This window comes from Benincasa hispida, chromosome 2 (genome assembly GCF_009727055.1).
Source record: "Benincasa hispida cultivar B227 chromosome 2, ASM972705v1, whole genome shotgun sequence".
NCBI classification, from domain to species: domain Eukaryota; kingdom Viridiplantae; phylum Streptophyta; class Magnoliopsida; order Cucurbitales; family Cucurbitaceae; genus Benincasa; species Benincasa hispida.
This window is the reverse complement of record NC_052350.1, coordinates 2,446,745-2,469,860: the sequence shown is the minus strand read 5'-3', so window position 1 is coordinate 2,469,860 and position 23,116 is coordinate 2,446,745. Positions and strand designations below refer to the sequence as shown.

Here is a 23,116-nt window from a genome sequence, read left to right as displayed (position 1 = left end):
TTAATTTTAAATGGATTGGATGGGTTATAATAGTCCACTCATTATTTGAGACGTGTGTTAAGAAAATAGAAGGTAAAGGTTATTTTAACCAACTTTGACAACTACTTCTCCAACTAACTTTAGTGGTCACTCTGATGGTCAATCCAACGAAAGCTACTTCTAACGCCTAATTTTAGTGATGATTACCTCCAACAACCAACTTTGATAGCCGATATCAACAATTACCTCCGACAACCACCTATAAATAACTCTAATAGTCACTCCAACTACTCGTTGATAGTGTTTTTAGTCTTTTTATGGTAATTTGACATTAATATAAATATTTTGAGTATAAAAACACTTTTAAGAAAATGTAATCTAACCTATGAGTGTCTTTATTTTAAATGTTTCTATATTTAAAAAATGTTTAATAAAAATGACTTTTTTTTAAAACAATTTTTCTTGGCCACTCCAAATATGTATTAACATATAACCTTTTTCATGGGTTCATCATGTAGGATCTAAAGGCAACACTAGAGGGGTGAATAGGGTTGACTATCAATTTTTTTTTAAATAATTTTATCTTCAAATAATACTCAATAAAGTTAACCCACTAATTTGATTAATGCAAGCTAGGATAACTTCAAATTTAAAGACAATTTAACCAGGGATAAATTTAAATAACACACTAAAAATTAAATCATGCAATTTGGAAAGATTAAAAAAATAATTAAGACAAGAAGCAAAAAATTTGAAAACAATAAATAAAAGAGAGAGGAAGAGAAAACACCCAGAATTATAGTGGTTCGACAAATTGCCTACTCCACTCTCCAAGACTTCTTCTTGGGTATTTCACTAAGTGATCCTCTTGCAGATGAGGACCAAACCGACACACGACCATCTTTTTCCTAGGCTAAAGAGAAACCCAAGATCCTTTTTACTGGTTCAGGATCAAACCAATTTCTTTTTCTCCCTAAGGTGTACCCACACCTTAATACAATTCCCAAAAAATAAAAGAAAACCTCACAATATTACCTCTTGAAGGCTAAATACACAAGTTGAGCACTAAAAAAAACTCACAAAAATAACTCTAGGCCAATTTAGGAGCCAGGAGGACAAGAATTTGAGAGTAGAGAGAATTGAAATATTAAGACTTGATAGCTTTTGGTGTGTGTATGAAGAGTAAAATCAAGTCGAATTTATAAGCGAGGGGGATAAATTTGGCCATTGGATATGATTGCAAATGAAGGGTGGAGATTGAATAAAAATAGAAAATGAGAGGATTTGAAAAGGAATTTTGAAAGATTGGAATTATTGAGATTTGGAGAATAAAAAGGATTTGAAAAGGAATTTTGAAAGATTGGAATTATTGAGATTTGGAGAATAAAAATGATTTGAAGGATGAAAATTTAGGAAGAAAATCAAATTTGAAAATGCTGAAATTTGGTGAGAATTTGAAGAAAATTGGATCAGGAAATTAAAGGAAAATAAGAAAATAAAAATAAAAATAAAAACTAGCCGGATGATATGAGCACCACGTGTACAGGGGAGAGGATTGAGCGTCACGCGCCGCACTCTGTGAAGAAACTGCAGGCACGTGTGCGCGTCCGCGCGTGAAGCTTGGTGACCGCCACTTGTCATTATCTCATTTGTCCACGGTCGCCACGACATTGCCACATCATGTGCCACGTCATCGCCACACCAGCAAAAAGTGACCAGTTGGAGCGCCACGCCAGCTGTCACGTCATCAATATTGACCGTTTGTGTGCCACGTCAGCCGCTATGTTAGATGCCATGTTAGCAAGGTGCCACGTGTCATTGTCACGTTGGATTTCCTCTCCAATCTTCTTTTGCTTATAACTTTCTCGTTTGAACTCCGATTTGAGCGATTCAAATTGCGTTGGAATCCTCTTTCCGAGATCTACAAGTTAGGACTCTGAAATACTGAAAATGTTAGTACAAAAAATCTGAGTTTGTTATTATCAAAATACTTGGTTTAATTGAAGCCCTAAAGCTAACACATCAAAGTTTAAAACAAGAAAACTGTGTATATATGGGGAAAAAAATCATTCACAAAATTGAGCTAAGGAATAAGATATAAGAAATCTTCTACAATGACATTTTAATTCAATTCATATAATATAATTTTAGTATTGTGAGCTATTTCTCAAAAAACATTATTGATGAACCTTTTTTTAAAAAAAATGCTTTTGAATGATAACCTATCATCATATTTTCTTTTGAATCATGTATCTAATAAGTTAGCGATATTTTTTATGTGTCATCGTGGTGGTTGCTTATATTTGGTAACTATTCCTCCTAGATTTACATTTTTGTGTAATATTATAGAGTTGGTTATTTTTATACACCTCAAAATATTGAGTTTTATTAATTAATCAATCATATAATGTTTAGACTAATGATTAAAACATGCCACTTGTGCCACATGTACAATTATTTTACCAATCATCGTCATGTTAATACATATATAAAGATATTTAATGTTTTGAAATGAATTTAAAATCTTAGAGTAAAAATAAGGTTGTCCAAGTCAAGATCCAAAGTCCATGGACCGGCCTAAAGCCTATGAGGTACTAGGAAAAGCTATAGAGAAGCGTGTGACGTGAGTCTCAAAAAGAAAAATCTTAGTACCTCGTAGTTTGGCCTGACCAGCTGACGATAAATACATACCAATTAAAAAGTAACCTAGCTGGGTCTAGACTAATACCATGCAACCTTGAGCACCATAAACGTCCTTGGCACTCTTAACGTCACACGTAACTGTAGATGTGTGTGAGAGGATAGGCTTATAAATAGCCCCACTCGACCACCCCAAAGGGTAAGAGTAAGTCATCTTCAAATGAGAGACATAACCTTACTTCTTTTTTTGCTTAATTGAACTAGCCATTCCTTGTACTAACTTAGCCATTTCTTTTTTTGCTTAGTTGAACTAATAATATTTTCGTATTCAGCTAAACCATTCAGTAATTTACCTTTTTTTTTAATGAAAATAAGGTAAAATTCTCCATCAATAAATTAATTTTAATAATGTCAAATTTTGGTCAAATTTAAATTTGACTAAGGTAACGAATTAACTATTGAATAATAATTTTACAAAAATTTACGAATTTTAGAAAAAAGTTAGTTCTAACATAGATATTTCTTTGAAATCATATCAATTATTATATATCATACCTATGTAATTTATTGAACGTATAGGAGAATAACATTCTAACGAATTTTCAAATGAGAATTTTGAATTAAAGGGTAAATTTGACGGGGTTTTTTCTGAAGTTATGATCTGGACACTCATCTAAATTTGTGGTACAAATTAGAAATATATATATTTTCCTAACTTTTATTAGTTTTAATTCGATGGCTTCGTTATTGAAAATAACCCACTATCTTTGAACTTTCTTTCAAATTACCTTATGGATTTTCAAATATTTCACTAAAAATACTCTAGCTGTTTTTTTTTTTTTTAAAAAAAAAAAAAAAAAAACTCTTATGGGATCAGTATATAAATGAAACCATTAATCTTACGTTATATTTCACTTTCATCTTCTATTCCCTTGTCTCTCTATTTCAATCTATAGTAAATCTTCCTCTATTTTTAACTCTCTTCTTCAATACCCTCTTAGGGCTTTCGGAGAAACGTGTTTCGTGGAGTTGAACTTGAGTTGGTGTTAAGGCTGAGGTTGATTTGATGCGATATGGTTCGATCTCTAGTACTTGATCATCTGATTCTCTCTCAGTTGGGTGAATGTGCTTGACTTGAAGGAGAAAAACACCAAACATTCTTGAAGTAGAAGTCTTAGACGAGTGGTTGTGTCTTCAAGGGTCTTTTGTCTTCTAGGAGTGCAACTACATGAGTCTCGAATTCTCTTTGGACTCTCTGAAGGTAGAATTGATGACCTTTGAAATGAGAAGAGTTCCTCTACTCTTTGATGGGCTTCATGGACTTGGGCTGGCTGACCCATAGGTTTGGCTGGCCCATGGTTTGGCCCTAGTTGATCCATGGGTTTAGTGGGCCCGTTGATTTGGGCCTAGCCCTCGAGCTCAGTTATTTGGGTCCGGACCCACTTCGGTATTTATGCCTCATTAAGCCCGATTTTGGGATCAACGGTACTTTTACCCAAATAATTATATCATACTGGGCTAAATTAATCTTTACTCGATTCAACGGTCATGATGACATCACGTGACGTCACTGAAATTTGTCTTCAACTTCAATTTGAGACATGTGTCAGTTCCTTATTGGTCCAAATTTATTGATTTGGAATTTCATCATTTAATTTAGTGAATGACGCGACAACTTGTGATTGGTCCAAAATTTCTCATTCAACAATAGTCATTAAGACTTTGTTGATATTCATATTCGAAAATCAAATTAGATTACTTAATAATGTTCCCCATAATCAAATATGATATTTCTTTGTCGATCCTTTTTGTATTTTACAATCTATTGTTTTGTTGAGTTTTAATTGGAGACTTTAATTTTGACACTTTGTGAGAATTTAAGAGATTTTATGTTTTAACTTAAAATTTTGGATTCTTTTTGGTTATCGAGAAAATTGATATAAGAATTGGACAAATGAGAACAAAAATAAATCTACCTATTTCTTATCTTTTGTTTTTTTAGAGGTTAAGAGCATTAATGCAGTCATTAAAAATTAAAGAATATTAAAAAGAAAATACTCACAGTTCTTGTCTATATACTAACAATAAGAGTATTTTTAAATTTTTTTTCTTAAAATGATTATTAAAACATTTGAATGTTTAAGAGAATTTTGAAATAAAGTACTAACGATTTCCATTTAATATTCATGATAAGAATATTTTTTAACATTTTTTAAAATTAAAATAAGCATTGAAAATTTTAAAAGCTCATGGATATTTATTAAACAAAGTACAAAATTCACATATATTTTATATAATTTAGTCTAATTTGATTGATCAATGGTTGTGAATAATGAATATGTCGAAAGTATTAGGTAGGCACCATAAGTGAAATGACAATGCAAGGGACAAAAGAAACAGCTTCCACGTCTCTACTTTATTTTGGTTCACCAATTTTCACTTTCCATGTCATTATTATTATTTTTTTCCCTTAAATATAACTTCCTCAAATTTTGGGATAAAAATTCAAACTTTTGATTGAACCGAAAAGTAAAATTATCGTTGTCGTTGACTAATTGAATTATGTTCAAGTTTACATGTCAGTATCGGTATTCATGGTATACTATAAGTCCCGTAGCCATTTAGTTTTTTTGTTTTATTTTTTATTTTTTAAATTAACTCTATAAACACTCATTCCAACTCTAAATTTCTTGCTCTTTTATCTATTTATTTTCAATATTTTCAAAAACCTAATCAAGTTTGGATTTTTTTAGTAGTTTTTAAAAATTTATTTTTGTTTTTAGAATTTTGCTGAGAATTTAATTATTTTATTTAAGAATGATACAAATCATTGTAATAAATTGAAATTGAAATATACAAATTATTAGAAGAAAATAGACTTGACATTAAAAAAACGAAAGACCAAAAATCAAATGACTTACCAGGACCCTAATTATCAACTTTTAAAATGTTTTACTTGCTCTTGAATTTTAATCATGCTTCTTTGATCTTTCTCCATTAACATCTTTAACGAAAATTTTGACATGACATGTTTTATAAAATAAATAATATTGATTGACTTGACATGATATAATTAAAGTATATATTATTGACCAAGGTGTTAGAATTTCAAATAACATTATGTTCTATAAATAACGTTAATATAAAAGTTATGAATGCCGATTGGATCATTCAAAGTTCTTGAACAAATAGTTGAAATTTTTGAAGCTAAATGGGCAATACTTTGATCAAATTTATAATTTAATAAACCGATTTTATTCTTCATTTGTAGTTTCTAATAGAGTTTTTTAAAATAATTGAAAAAAAGTTTGATTTGTACCTATATACTAAATCTATCAAATCCAACTCTAATTTTTGATAAATATATCGATAAATTTTGAACCAGTCACAAATTATTATGTCGTGTATCAAATCAATGATGAAATTAAAAATAATCAAATTGGGACTAATTAAAAATTGACATGTGTATAAATTGAAATTAAAGACAAAAACTAGTCGATCCCGATGATCACATGTGTTTTCGTCTTAACCGTTGAATCAAATTAATTGTTTTAGTTTAATTAAATATTATGATTTGGGCTAAAGTTCAATTGAACCAAAAAATAAATTTATTAATTTGGCCCAAAGGCCAATTAAGGCTCAAATCTAATTAGTTGGATCCAGGGACATGTCCATGGACCAATTAAACCCAAGCCCATAGGGTTCATATGAAAACACTATAGATTGAGGAGTCCTTAATACTCCAGCAAGCCTAGAGAGAATTCTCCCAATGAAGACTCCCTAATCCAAGTATTCTTCCAAAACTTCAATTTCAAGAACATCACGCACTCCGTTTTTTTCAAATCAAGCATATACATTTAACTGAGAGAGAATTAGATGATCAATTAATAGAGATTGAATCACATCAGCATAAATCAACATAAACACAAATTCAACTCTATGAAACAGTTTTCTTCGTAAATCTCGTGGGACAATTACATTTAATGTCTACTGACCATTTAAATTTATCTAACTTTCCCGAAAATTTTAACACAAACAATGCAAAAATCTCAATCAAATAACTTTGCCAGACTATAAATTTTTAACAAAAATTTAATTCGAGTCTTGTTTTTCTTTGGGAATCTATCAAATTTGTATCCTATATATCTTTTAATTTATTGAACTTATATGATAATTTTTAACACTTCTTTAAACAAAAACTTATCAATGGAAACAAATTGTAACACTAGTTGAAGGTTTTAAATTGCAATACGTAAAGTTGAGGTGCAATTTGATTAGATATAAAGTTCGCAATGAAAATCGATATAACTCGATAAATTTAGACATAAGAGAATTAATCTTCTTTATGAAAAATTATCAGACATTTTTATATTTATACATGTGTGTGTGACAGTTTTGTCAACATCATAATCCAACAACATAATAGTGTCAATAGGGAAAAAAATTATTTTCAATTATAGATTTTTGCAATGAATAAAATGAGTTTATTGATCAAAATGAAGAAAAATACTGTTTATCAACAGTAGAAAATAAAAATTGTCAAAACATGAAAAATGCTATTTTAGAATATGCTTTTACTTACTCAAGTGGCACCAAACAAGTGTGGCAAAGTGGTCTTTGTCACCCCATCCATTATTATATGTTCCTATGCTCAAATTATTACATATTACTATTATACCTCATCATTCCTTTCACCAATGTATAGAATTTGTACCTTTTTTACAAATGCAAAATGTAAATGTTTTAATTTCTCAGAGATTTGGAGGAAAACTTTACTCTTTTAACTAGAGTATAAGGTATGGTTCAATTTCGCTCGGTTGAGTGTAAAACTAAAATTAAATCACTAAGAATATTATTGAATATAGAGAACCAAATCAGACCGTTCGATAAACTTGATCAAATCGATTAATTGATAATTCAATTAGTTCTAGCCGTTCACCAATTACTTAAATCTAAATGTCCAAATGAGATTTATTATTTGATTGGGTCGAGCGTGATTGTAGGTTTAGTTTTCGTGCATGCCATAAATGATCTACGAACAAGAAGAATCCTAGACCAAAATGAGAAGTAGTTAACTAACTTTGGAAAAAAAAAAGAAAGAAAGAAAAACTATGTTTTATAGCTTTCAAACACATGCAAAATGTAAATGTTTAATGATACACAATACGAATGATAACAGAATTAAATAGTTACGATTAGAATCTTTAGAATTGGTTTGTTTTTTAGAAAACTAAAAATCGATTCTAATTCGAACCGGTGACGGTCTTGGTCGGTTTAAGTTTTCTTTTTCCTTGGTTTTTCCCTTGCACCATACTCTTGACTTGATATAGTTGTCAAGGTCTTTTTTCTACATTTTTACTAACTTGCTAAAAAAATCATTCGAACGTAATATAATCTATCATTAACCAAATTTTAGTGTTGACTAACAAAATGGATATAATTGAAAATTGTTAAAATAAAATATATTAAATTCATAATTTTTTAGACAATATTAGGTATTAAATTGAAAAGCCACCCAACATTAACAAATATTTGAAATATACATTGAAAATTTTCATGCTAATTAAGACCCTTTGGGCAAATAATGCTCAGTTCAATACTAACAATGAGATGTTGTTATAGATATTGATTAATTTTTTGCTAGGCATATGAAATTTTGAAAAGTTTGTCCACAAGTTAGATGATAGAGAGGGACTAGAGAGGAGAGTATCTAGTACATTAATATTTTAGTTAACTATCAAGTAGTCTAAATTTAATGGTATACAATATACCGTTGAAATGTCAAATTTATATACATTGATATTTTAAAGAGATTTGAACGAATGAATAAGATAGGATCAACGTCATTTTAAAGGGATGCTATCAGTATCCTCACTAATATCAATCATCGGTGAAGGAAAAAAATATATATACTTTAAAAAAATTATTTGAGTTGAACCTAAAAATTATTTAAAGAGTAATTGTCGAAGGAATATTTTTTTTTTTAATTCTCTGTTTTTAAACTTTGCCGAAAAGAATTTAGGTGTAGTTGATAATTTTTTAAGCTTACTTATTTTATAAGAATCTTTTCTATTTTTCAAATCAATAATTTGATCTTCATCTCGATAATTGTTAAATTGAAGAGAAAAAAAACATATAATCCATCATTTTACAATAATTTCATCCCATTATTTCTCATAACAAGTCAAAGATAAAAGACATTTATAGGTTGCATAATTGGCTTTTTTTCTTTTGTCATCTTTTTAGAAAATGAAGACTAAATTTATTATTAGCTTTTTTAATTTAACTTTTACTTAAATTATTTCTCGTAAATAATGAGGATTTTCGTTGACTTTGTTGCCTTTCTAGCCTGTTTGTTTGGATAAATTTGAAGGCACCATAAGACAAATAAGGTGTCAAAGTAGGGAAATTACCAAACCAATTTTATGAGGGAAGTAGATGAAATCTTTAAAAATAGAAGGGTATATTTTAAAAATACCTTCCAGTGTATAATTTTTTTTTTTCTTTCTAAAAACGTTTTATTTCTTATTTTTGTTTTTAAAAAAAACATATACACGGGAATTTAATTATTGAAAATTACGTTAGGAAGCTTTTTTTTAAACACACTTTTTGAGTTTTTTCTTTTCAAATGTACTTTTATATATATAAGCTTTGTGGGGAATTTTAGGGGGAATTTTTGAAAATTTAAAAATACTATCTTTTGACTGAGGAATGTCTTTTTTTTATTGGATGAGAATGAAAGAAGAAATACTAAGTTGTTTCATATCAAATCTGGACCTTTGATTCCTTCCAAAATTTCTGAGACATTACTTTTGCTAATTCAAATTGAAGGGTGATATAAAAGCGGTTTATTTCCGATATCGTATTTATAATTAGCACATTCGTCATAGGTAGAAGTTCCAAGTCCATATTAAGTTCACGATCGATATCGTCAATCATCAATAAGAAAACATTAGGCTTGTTAAACATGAATTTGTTTTATATATACATAACGGCAATTACAAATATAGCAATCAAATTTAAAGTATTAGTCAATATAACATAATACAAAAAGATTTGTAAATATAACAAAATTTACATCCACTTCTCGAAGTCTATCAACTATAGATTATATCGCTGATAGGAGTTTATCAACGATAGAGTTACAATTATTTTAAAATATTGTTATATAGTTAATTATTAGCATAAAAGTACTATAAATTGTAATTACCATTTTAAAATACATATTTACCAATATTTTAGGGAAGTTGGAGGAAATAGCAAAATCGGGGGTTGTCAAAAAATTGAAATAATAAGATTTTTGGCAAAAGCTATGGTCGAATAGTTTTTTTCCAGTATTGTGTAATTGCTATACCATATATAAATTCTCAATAGAAATACAATATAAATAGAATCGTCTATTATGAGACTGTGTATCAATTCCCAATATAAATACAATATAAATGAAATAATCAGTTATGAGACCGTGTATCAATTCTCAATATAAATACAATGTGAAGGAAATTATCGGTTATAAGACTTCAACCTAACGGATTCAAGAGATAAAGGTGTCAAATTTTTTTTTTTTTTTTGTGATTGATGGAGTTATAAATACAGTGTAATTGTTGAAGTTTAAATGAAAATGAAATTATAAATACAATGTAATTATAAATAAACAAACTCTCTTCCTGCTTTTTCTCCCCAAATTATATTTGAATTTATATTTTATTATCAAATTAGATTTTATTTAACTATTTATCGAGTTAATCACAATAAACAAAAACTTCCTGATTTTTCTTTCTAATTTATATTTGAATTTATCTTTTATTATTGAATTTGATTTTATCCAACTAACTTTCTATTTATTTAAATGTTTGCTAGAAATTCAATTGTATCTAAATACTTTTTCATTATTTTATACATATTGTTATCAAATTAGTTTGATTTTTATTTTTATTTTCAATGTTTTCAATTTTTCATATAGAAACACGTAAAAATGACTTAGGATTCTTAAAAAGAAACATATAAATAGGAATTAAACTTTAAATATTTGAAATATGAGCGTATATATATATGTGTGTGGTTTAGTTTATAATTATTATCATCGTCATCATCATCATCATTATTATTATTAAAATAAGATTAAAAAAATCCTAAATTTCACCTTCTTCATCTTCTTTATTTAGTCGCCTCCATAATCTCTTTTTCTCATTATCAATCTCAACAACCTTTCTTGAATTTCATCGTTTTGACTAGCTTTTGATGACCACCCTTGCTAGGTCGCCGACCTTTTCCGCTCACAATTTCCTGCTTTTGTTTCTACTTTGAACATCGTTTTCAACAATGACGTTCTAGTATTCAAAAAGTTGGCTTTCAAGATCCTATGAGAAAAATAGTCACGTGGAATGAAGACGATGAAACTCCCTACAACTAGTTTGGTGTTTGGTATCAAACACAACCATATTTTCAATAGTCACATCGTCCTAAAGAAGTTGCAATTTCTTCAAGTGAAAGGAAGTCCATCGTTGTGGACATCCATAAGTTTCTAATAAAGCCCATCGCCTAGTCGTCATCTTCTCTCGCATACACGTATTTTATAAAACCGTCGGAAGGGTTAAATATCATACTGGGTGATTTTTAATTTTTGCTTCTGGAATATTTAGATACTATCATTTATGGTTCTAGAATGTTTAGGTAGAGTGTATTTGTGATATTTGGGTTGTTTTTTAAGCAGTATATATTTGTATCTACGTTTGTACTTAATTTTATTGTTTTAGGGTAGTTTTGTCATTTGTTAATTAGTATTTTCTATTATATAAAATCATTTTTCTAAAATTATAATTTTGAAACATTTTTTCCATTTTGTTAAAATGAAATTTTAGGATTTGCTATTTCTCTTTATCAGTCAAATATTTTATCAGCTTACAATTCAAAAAAGTTGCTTTAAGCCCGTAACATGTAGGTTGTAACATACTTAAGTGGGCCTAATCTAGTGGGCTGCTGAGCGGTTGAGGCCTACTTAGGAAAAGAAAACAGAAATTGGAAATTTTTCTATTTATATTTTAAGAAATCAGATTCAATAAATAAATCTGGACTAGATTTAAATTTTAATACTTTTCAGATGTTATATAGTATTTTATTACATGTTAAAAGAGTCGTTTTCAATTTAAAAAAGGTGTTAATAGTAATTAAAAGTGTTCTTTATATAAAGATAAATAAATAAATAATATTCTTCATTCTCTGCTCTTGTGATTTAAGGATTAAAAATAAAGACTTATGATTTAGGCAAGGGCATCCAAAGCTAAGTTATTATCACCCCCTAAACTGAGGGAGTTAATTAGTGAAGTGATTAGATTAGCATCATTAGCCACACCATGCTAATCATCTTTGTTAACCTCACTTGCCAGTGAGGATACAGAGAGGAACACCCAATCCAAAAACTCCACCTTACAAAATTTTTCATATGGTGAAAAACTATTCCATAATTCAAATTAACATACCTCAATTATATTTAAAGAAATAAAGAAATATACAAATCTTTCCCTCTTATATTTAATTGTAAAGTAGTCACCATATTGTATCAGGCATATTGAGTTTTTATATATATAGTGAAAAGAAAAAAAAAAATTATTAAGATAAAAATCAACATAGAATAAATATAAAGTTAAGAAAGGATAACTGAAGGGATCATAATTCAACGGTAATGATGTATTTGTTATGTTTAAATTTTTATATTTTTTTAAATTTTATTGTATTAAAAAAATAAAAAACATGGTGACTGAAAATTTGGATTGGGATGAAAGCAAAGAGATTGGGGGATTGGGCCACCTTCTTTGTTAATGACACGGAGAGGTCGGACACCCTTTTTATAATTTTTTTTTTCAAAATTAAATTAAAAATAAAAATTTCATCTCGATCCATTATGTTGTTTCATCATCAATGTTTGTTCACATGCGTTTACACTCGAATCAAACAACCAAAAGACAAACATATAAATATATAAATAAATAAATATTAAAAAAAATCTTGCCAAGTTAATCAAAATTAATTTTCGAGAAAAGAGTATCCTTTTTCTTTTCTTTTCATTTCGTCAAGTTCAACTTTTAGTTCAAATAAGTTTTGTAATTTGTATCATTTATTCAATCTCTATTCCACTTATCAATTATAATTTATTAGACTTAGAAGTTACTTTTCGATTTAAATTTTATTTTGGTTATTGAATTTTGAATCTTGTTCTATTTTATTCTTTAAATTTTAAAAAACGTCCGTTTTAGTCCATGAACTCGCTCATATGCATCATAGGATAATTTCGAAGAAGTCACCAAACATAAGATTGCCCAAGCTAAGTATATTTAATTTTGGAATTTCTATGATTGAGCCACGAAAAAAGAAGATGTATCTTCTTAGTATAGGTAACAACTTTCAACTTTTAAGCATTTATTAATCATACTTCCATGTCTTTAGAATCTCTCTCATTCGTATATGATATCTGTTCATTCAACAACCAATATGTCAAAATAGTGAATGACAAAAATCTTGGACACAAAATAACTTGAATAAGTATTTGAGGTTTTGATATTATATCCCATTAATTCATCAAAATGATAAGTTTGAAATTTTTAATTTGAGGACATTTTATTAGAAAAATAATTCACAACATAATGAGCCGAACATGTAATTTAATTTAAAAAAGAAAAAGAGAAAGAAAAATAGGAATAAAATATAATAAAATGGAAAATTATTAGAAAATTGGAGAAAAGGGATTAGTTTGTTATTGTTTAAAAGGTTTAAGAAGCGTCACTCTGTTTTTTTGGAGAGCAGAAAAAGAAACAGAGAAAATGGGGGATTTGTTGGACGAAGAGTGCGATTATCTGTTCAAGGCGGTTCTCACGGGCGATTCCGGCGTCGGAAAATCCAATCTCCTCTCTCCGTTTCGCCAAGAACGAATTCCGATTCGACTCCAAACCGACGATCGGCGTCGAGTTCGCTTACCGGAATATAAAGCTCGCCGATAAACTCATCAAAACCCAAATCTGGGACACCGCCGGCCAAGAAAGGTCAATCTTCTTCCCCCTTCTTCTTCTCCTCGCTGTTGATTTTTTTTTTTTATGAAAAAAGTTATTATAGAAAATTCTTAATTTGCTTTCTCTGTTTTGATTAAATTCAAGCGTTCAACAATATAGCTACAGAATTTCCAGTTCGTGTGTTTCAATTTACCCAAACAAATAATAATAATAATAAATAACTATGGATATATAAAATTTGAAAAAACAATCTTTTCAATAAAAACAGAGTTTATTCTTTTGATTATAAATTATCGTTAATTAATTTATATTATTTTATTTTTTGTAATTTATAATACATAACCTAATATATGTTTGATTAGATTTTGTATCATTTATCACTTAGCTAAACTCACTCTCTACCTCGTATTCGGGTTAATCAGTGGAATATGAGTATTTATTTTTTTTAGTATTTTTTTTAATATATTATATTAATAAGGTATCATAATGGATACTCTTTATAAAGAGTTGGTGAATATTCTAACTTTTTTACATAGATATTTATTAAAAACAAAGTAGAAATCACTCTCAATAAAAAAAATATATGTCTGAAGTAATTGGATTATGCGGAATTCGATATTCTTAATTTTCTTTAACTCGATGAAGGAATTTTAAAAAATATGATTTAGAATGCAAATAAATCACAAATGAGTTATTAATTATTCCCTTAAAAGTAATTGGAGATTTTCTTCCATAGTTCAACAACAGAGCTTTAGAAGATTAAAATCATAAATATTCCTCTAGGGTTTTCAGCCCCAATAATGATGAAACCTATCAGGTCAAAGTTTGGGATTAAAAAGAGGGGAAATTTAGATCTTTTTGGAGGGACCCATAAACCTAAAAAAGAGAAATTAATTAGACTTGTCCTCTAGTGATTGATTGAAGGCTAATATGTCCTCAAGTTAAACAAGATATTCCCATTAAAGAAAAAGTTTTAAGGAATACTGCCTCTAAATTTATAGTAATTATTATATTTTGCTCGTGAGAATCAAATTTCTAACCTCGAATTTATGATATGTTTATAATACATTTTCAAGTGTTTATTTTAAAAAATAAGTCATTTTAGAAAGAAAAAAAAATGGAATGTTAGACAATCGCTCAAAATAACTTTTGAAGTGTATTTTAAATCGTTTTAGTCAAAAGTGTTTAAATATAAATGAATTTTTTTAAAATACTTTTTTCTTTAAGTCAATTCAAATGTATGTTAATAGTAAAAATATTATATCACTTGAGCTATAAGTATGTTAACATGATAATTATTAGATTAAAAATCACTTTTAGTGTCTAAATTTTAACTGAAATAACAATTTGATCCACAAACTTTGGTTTGTAATGATTTAGTCTATGTATCTTCAATTTTGTAACACTTTAGTTTCTAGACTTTACTATATAACAATTTAGTCCTTATACTTTAAAATTTGTATCAATTTAGTTCCTACTATAGAAATTAGTGTTAATATTTAATAAAATTTATTACGTAAACCGATAAAATAACTAGAGACTCAATATTTTTTATAAAATACAAAGTTTACATAATAAAATAATAAAAATCAACATCTAATTTTGATAATGTTTGTTTACGTTAAGAAATAAATTGTTAAATTGAAAGAACAATAACTAAGTTGTTACATATTAAAGTATAAGAACGATATATTACCAAATTGAAGTTACGAGGATTAAATCGTTACAAATCAAAATTTAGGAATTAGATTGTTACTTTCACGAAAGTTTAGAACCAAAAGTGTTTTTTTCTTCTTATAAATAGAAAAATCCAAAAAAAATATTTATACTATATAGCAAAAAGTGTAAAAAAATGTTGTATATTTTTGAAACTTTTTACTATAAAGTATAAATATTTTAAAATATTTTTTTATATTAAAAAAAAAACCCTTTTCATCTAATCATTATTTGGAATTATTAATTTATTATTTTCTTTGGATGAAATTTGGAACTATAATTTAAGGTATTGACTAATCCATCTTTTCATGGCAAAATTTATTCTCTCGACTCACGAGCCACACTCCAACATTAAATAAGCAAGTTTTTATGACGCTCTTTAAAAGTCATGATGTAAGGACAAAAAAAACTTCTCATAAATTTGAGCCTGTTCTTTTAGGTTTGTTTGGTTTAGAATAATTTTATATTCGAGCATAGAGTTAAAAGCTTGTCCCAATTAGCGTAGAATGTTTTCTTCTCTTTTTCCTTTTTTTTTTTTTTTTTTAATAATTTGTTTAAGGATGTGAAATTTGTACTAATTTGAGCTACAAAACAATGCATTAACATTTTATTAATTAAGTTATAATCCTTGGAGTTGTTCCATCAAATTTTACTTTCATCTCGTCTCATATTTTATTTTTCTAAATGCTAATTTGTATTTAATGAAAAGAATATTAAAAAACAACGCCCATATTTTTAAATAGTATTAGAATTTGTGCAGAAGATTTATTTATTTATTTATTTATTGTCTAGAGGATTTCTCCATTTATATTTTTTTCTAACTTTTTTAGGTGTAAGATTTAACTTTAAAAATTAAAGTGAACATAGTTTAATTGACATACAATATGTCGCTCTCACTTATTATATTTAAAATAAGTAACTTGTCCATTCAAGAAATGACAAATGTCAATTTATACTCCTTAATATCGGGTGTTGTATCAATATAAACCATAAACTAATAATTGTGTCAATTTCAACTCTAAACTTTAAGACTGTATCAATTTAAACCCCAAACTAATAATTATATCAATTTAAACCCTAAACTTTTATAAGTTTATCAATTTAAACCCCAAACTTTCATAACTGTATTAACTTAAACCCTTTATTATGTTTTATTTGGATACATTTACAAATTTTCCGATTTAAATTGATATATTTATAAAAGTTCAAGGCTTAAATTGATACACTAATAAAGTTCAAGGTTTAAATCGATATAATTATTAGTTTGAGGTTTAAATCGATACAGATCCCAAAGTTTAGAATTTAAATTGATACAATTCTTAATTTAGGTTTTAAATTAATATAATCTTAAAATTTAGAGATGTAAATTGATATTTGGCCATAAAAAAATTTATTATAATTAATATTGTTTCTTTACTGTGAATCTGTGACAAGAAATTAATTGATTCTGCACCTGTTTAACCCTTTTTCTTTTATTGGTCCAATGAGGATTTGCCACGTCAAAACTAAAGTGAAAAAATGTTCGGTAAAAAGGCATCCGCAAAGGACGTATATGGCGAAAAAGCGACAAGTTTCTAAAGGGACTTTATCATAATTTTTCTCCCTTAAAAAAGACTTTATCATTGTTATTTAGATATTTTTTGAACAACAAATTATCAAATCATAATTTGTCACATGAAAAAATTTTCTTATTCATTTTTTGAAATATTTTAATTCATTTTTCATGTGTGTGATGATAGTGAAACATATAGAGATGAGTACAATTTGTATTGTTTTAAATTAACTACTGTTTTTGTCCTTATATTTAAAGTTTTAGAACTTTAAAAAAAAATCTTAAATTTAGCTTGTTTGATGTTGATTTTTTTTTTCAAATTATTTATTTATTTATTTATTAAAAATCCACATATTATATTTTTGTACATGAAACTTATTAGTATTATTTAGTCAATTTTGATGAAGATTAATTCGAAAGGGCAAAGTGAGTTTGACTTAGTGGTATTGATATGTACTTCGTCTTTAGAGGTCAAAGATTCAATCTCCCACCCTGCAGTTGTCAGTACAAAAAAAGATCAGAAGACTAAATTCAAAGATTTGTTAAAAGTACATAGACTAACAATTAACAACAATGACCAAAATGTTATTTTAAAGGCGATTAGAAGACGTTTAAAACAAGAAGTAGGGTGATAATATGGTTTAGATATAGTGTTTGGGATTGGATAAAAATTGTGAATAGTTAGATTTGTTTGAAATGATAAATGTGAAGATTTTAAGAATGGTACATACAGATTTAGGGCAATTACAAGCTCATATTATCGAGGAGCATTGGGAGCATTGCTTGTGTACGACATAACACGAGTGGCTACATTTGATAACGTGAAGAAGTGGTTGGGAGAGTTGAGAGAGTTGGGGAATTCAGATATGGTGATCATTTTAGTAGGAAACAAGTGTGATTTGGATCAATATAGAGAAGTGGAAGAAGAAGAAGCACGAGGCTTGGCAGAGCTGGAAGACTTATTTTTCATGGAAACTTCTGCTAAGGATAATGTTAATGTGGAAGAAGCATTTCTTGAAATGGTTCGTAGGATCCATGGCATTGCTTCCCAAAAGACCTTGGATTTCCATACAAATTTTGAAAAGCTTCTTGCTTTTCCAAATGGAAAAGAGATTCTTAGTATTCATGAAGTAACTCCAACCAAACCCAATTCATATTGTTGCTCTTTTTGAACAATTTTGTTCTAAATTGTCAATAATCTAACTTATACTTTGGTTGTTTTGTTGGAGTTCTTTTATTTATGCTTTACGGAAAATATAAACTTATACTTTTAAGCCTTCGTTTAGTAATTATTTTGGTTATTTATTTTTTTTTCCCTTCTCGTTTCTTGTAACGATTTGCATCTTTCTTAAGCACAATGGTTAAATTCTTAGCCAAATTCTAAAAACAACTTTTTAATAGCTACTTTTTGTTACTTTTCATAATTTGGCTTGGTTTTTTAACCCATTAGTGAAAAGTGTAGATAATGAAGAAAGAAATTTGAGATGGAAGTAATGTGTGTAAATTTAATTTTTCAAAACAAAAACAAAAAATAAAATGGTTACCGACCTATGTTTTTTTTTTTTTTTTTGTACCAATTTAGATTATGAACTTTTGTAAATGTATCAATTTATACTATCCATTACGATCCGTTTGGAAAAATGTAACCTCGAGTGAAACTTAAAATCGTATTACTTTAGATTTTTAAATAAGTTTTTCTTTGAAAATTGTTAAATTTGAAGAAATCTACACATTGATAATTAATGTATCGATGATTTTTTAGGATAGCTGTAATGTAAATAGATTAAATAGATTAGTTTATGAAAATTTAAGAGTTTATATTATAAGTTTTGCATGATATTGGATGAGTGAAATTAGAAAAAAAAAAGGTGTAAATTGATACATTTACAAAAATTCAGAGTTTAAAACAATACAAATATTAGTTTATGGTTTTAATGGGTATGCTTCTAAAGTTTAGGAGTATAAATTGATATTTGTCAAATATTTTATTATTAATATATGGACATGGTATAAAAATATGTTTCGATAATCTCTTGATTTCATAGTAAAATTAGAATCCAATCCTCTAAACATTTGATACTTATTGCAACTAAATTATAAATATGGTAAATTACACAAATTGTTGTATTGTTCTAATCATAATCTCAAACGATACAATTAGACCCATATTTTGATCTCAATTCTTTTTTTTAGATATATTGGGTTGTATGTCTTAAAACTCGCAGTTTGTAAGATTAAACATATTCTATTTGCAATAAAGAAGTTATTAAAGTTTATTCAATATATAAAATTGCACTAAATCCAATAAACTAAGATCCATAGCTATTATATGAGTATTTGGACTTTATGTAGAGACATAAGAGTAGATCAAGTTCAAGTAGATAACCAAAACGGTCTATAGGTATACGAATAAGGTTGGATACCTTATTTTGGAAACACTATTGAATGCGGCTTACTTTATATTTAGTACAAACAATGTGATCCTGAATTATTCATGTGGAGACATGCGAGTGAAGGCGTCCTATGCAAAGAGTTTATATAAGATCGGACCAAGAAATAAGTCACTTTTACTTTATAACGTCGTGACTATTTCAAAACGGTAACCTAGGTAACTTAATTTTAATCCTGAGCTAACTATGAACTCCTATTTATTTAGGATTATCCTTAGATTTGCATAGGTGGGGGTTGGCTCAACAGTGCGGGCTCAATAAGCCTCCCATTTTATGGGGTAAGACCATGTAGATAGTTGGAGACATATGGTGCAAGAACGAATTCACTCCTACTCGCTTTTAGGGATAATAGAGAGGTTATTCCCCTAGGTGTTGATTCCAAGTCTTGAACAAGGGGTCCACCCTCTCATTGACCCGAGAGGGACTCGGTTGGGTGATTGGATCATAAACTAATTGTTCATTAGAGGACCAGTGGAACTTAAAGAACAAGATGTAATCTCGGGGATAAAACAGCTCTGGACCCAACCGTTATTACGAACAACCTCTGAATAGTTGACTTACTGATTATGGTTAAATCAAGTGGATAGAAATATATCTACAGCGAGGGGAGTGCAACTACTGGACTTTAGTGGGGTGACCTGGTAGTTAACAAATGTTGATTAATTCAGTTTAAAGAGTTTAGCCAATTAATCTCGGATTGTTGGAGTCCATAATCTGTAGGTCCATTAGGTCCCCTATTAGTTCATAAATGGATTAAATCTTAGAATAGTACGATGAGTAAATTTAAAATGTTCAAATTCAAATTGAGGGAATCAATAATTATATACGATATAATTACACATTTAATTATCGAATTAAACAAAATTAAATTGGAGAATTAGATAATATTTAAATGTGATTTAAATATTTAATTACACGAATAGGGATTCATGTTAGAAATTGGTGTTGGATTAATTTAATATTTGATATTAAATTAATATAATTAATTATTTATGAAGGATTAATTTCATTTGAAATTAATTATTGAATTAATTTTGTATAAAATTAATGAAGTTTTATATAATATTAATTATTGAATTAATATATAAAATTATAATTTCATATTTATTTTTGAAATTTTGTTTTCAAATTTAAAATTGATTTTTTTAATTCAATTAAAATTCAATTTGAAATTATGAAAATCTCACTAAGTAGATTATTTCACTTTGAACACCAAATATTCCATTTTGCCTAATTGTTTGAGGTGTCATTCCCATGTAAAATCAAATTGCATGAGTGGATTGAATAAAACCAACTTGTTTTGCTGGAAAAAGAAGGATTCTCCAACCTCCATGAAAAAAAATAGTCTTTCTCCATAAAATTCCCTCAAACTCCTACTCTTTTTGGAATCCACCTTCCAATCTAAGATTCTAGAGAATATTATGGAATATCAAGTGGTGGTCTACAAGTATCTGGAGTGAAGATTCAAGTTGGAATTCCTGAATTGAAGAGTTCAACAAAAGTAATCTCAAAACCTTATTTTTAGTTTATGAACATGCATGCTTCTATGCCAAAATCAATGGGTGCTTAAGATCCTAATTTTTTTCACTAATTGCATGCTAACTCCATTGATTAGTATCAGAGCATGATTTAAACACTTAATTCGTGTTAATTTTAGCTTGGTGGGTGATTTTCATAGGTTATATGAAAATGAGAGTTGATATGAATAATTTCAGTTTTGACATTTAAATTTTCTTCAATTAAGTGATAATTATTATAATTGGCTCTTTATTTATGGGCCTTAATGTATGATTAAGTATTTGTAAATTTATTAGAGTCAATAGAGTTGCAATTAGGATGTAATTGAAGAAAGAAGCAAGAAAGGTCAGTTGTAGAAAACCAAGTTTGAAGCTACTGTCATGCAGCGTTGCAACACTGCTCATCAGACAACCTAGAAACGAGGTAATTCCCTGTGGCGTTGCAACACTTGGATGAAGTGTCGCAACGCTATTCATCCCAGTCAAAAAGATGTGCGCACGACTCGACCTACGGTTTAAGTGAACCGGTTTTGCTAGTTTGGGACTTAGAGGTCCAGTTCAACCCGATTTTGGCCGGTTCAACTCTTTTTGGAGCTTTAGGTCATGTTTGGGTTGGTTCGTGAAGTCTAGTGGCAATTTGAAGATGTTTTTAATTATTATTGTAATAATTTAGGCTACTTGTTTGCTTAGAATGCCAAAACTGGTCCATATCAGTGTGTGTTTAATTATTTATGTATTATGAATGTATGTTATAATTAAATCAATCTTGTATGTGCATATGGTGTGCCATGTAGATTTAAAATCTCACCATAGGAAGCATGTAGTGTGCATTGAAAATATGTTATAAAAGGTTATAATATATAGTATGCATGTTTAGAGTTTCAAATATTTAATATAAAGTGGTATATTAAATCCTGAAATGATTGATGTATGTTATGGATGAAAAACATATCTAGAGCTTTATAAGTTGTTATAAAATGGATTAGACATTTAAAATCCATAACAAAGGTAAGATGCATGCTCACCTAAGATTAACAAATAACAACTTGTTTTAATAGTTAAAATAGGTCGTTATCTTGTAAAACTTTTGTTACAAACTTAATCGGTCTATAATTCTTTCTAAGGTTGGAGATACTTAAGTTGACGGTTTATGAAACACCTCCTACTTGAGGATTATAGCCGAATAATTGAGCGTTGCTAACCCGATTTTATGAGCATGCGTGAGCGATGTGAGATTTTAAAATTGGTTTATCGTCTAGACATCGTAGGTTAAATCCAAATATAAATGTTATACTTGGATAATCACCTAGACTTAGGTTGTTTTAGCCAGAATATACCTAAGTAAATATTTATCTAAAACAAATAGAACACTTCAGCAGTAGATTAATAACATATACAATAATTGTTCTTAACTATCACGTCCCTAAGAGTTCACACCGTGAGATTCATGCTCGGCTTCGTATCACCCTAGGAGTGACCTCCATTCAAAAAGTATTTTCATGGGTCAATAGCAAGGTGAATAGGCGAAGTAGTTCATAGTAAGTGGGTAAAGGATGTGTGTCAACTGTCCTGTAGTCTCTTCCATTAGTTTGGACTGTGAGATTCCTATGTTGCGCCTGCTTATTGTTTTTAGGCGACATAAGCCAATCATTTTTTGGCGGCTATCCTCTCGAAAGGTTGTAACATGGGATTCGAAATAACTCAAACTCCAGAAATGGATAGGATTTCTTAGGTCTATTCCCAACCCTTACTTTCCAATTCGGTAGCATCATTGGACCGACCTTTGAGGTCTGAAAATGACGGGTTACATTTCTTATAATGATTTGCATATTTTACAAGTATAATGGTTGAATTCTTAGCCAAATTTTAAAAACAAAAATAACATTTTGAAAGTTATTTTTCTTTTTAGTTTTCAAAATTTGACTTGACTTTTAGAGTAGATAACAAAAGAAGAAATTTAAAGTATTTATAAGCTTAATGTTTTAAAACAAAAACAAAGAAACAAAATGATTTACAAAGAAGACCAAAATAATTAACTAACGGAGCCTAATATTATTTGTTTCTCCTTTCAACTAAAAAAAAGTATATTAAATAAATAAAATAACGAGGTGCGTCGGTTACAGCATCGGTCTCACACTATCCGTGACAGACCACTGATCGTGCACCAATCTTTGTGACTTAAAACCTGGGACCCACACAGAAACGTCAGCAATAATCCACGTGTTACCTTCCACGTAACCTGCTTGTCACTGCAGCCTT

General features: G+C 28.5%; 1 protein-coding gene across 1 annotated transcript; it reads left to right on the top strand.

Annotated features, from left to right (window-relative positions):
* Nucleotides 1–13,282: 13,282 nt before the first annotated feature.
* LOC120071892 (ras-related protein RABA6a-like) lies at nucleotides 13,283–18,164 on the top strand. The gene is given in 3 exon segments (XM_039024300.1): nucleotides 13,283–13,526; nucleotides 13,528–13,655; nucleotides 17,624–18,164. Coding segments are annotated over 3 exon segments (657 nt in total). The 5' UTR covers nucleotides 13,283–13,436; the 3' UTR covers nucleotides 18,063–18,164.
* Nucleotides 18,165–23,116: the final 4,952 nt, after the last annotated feature.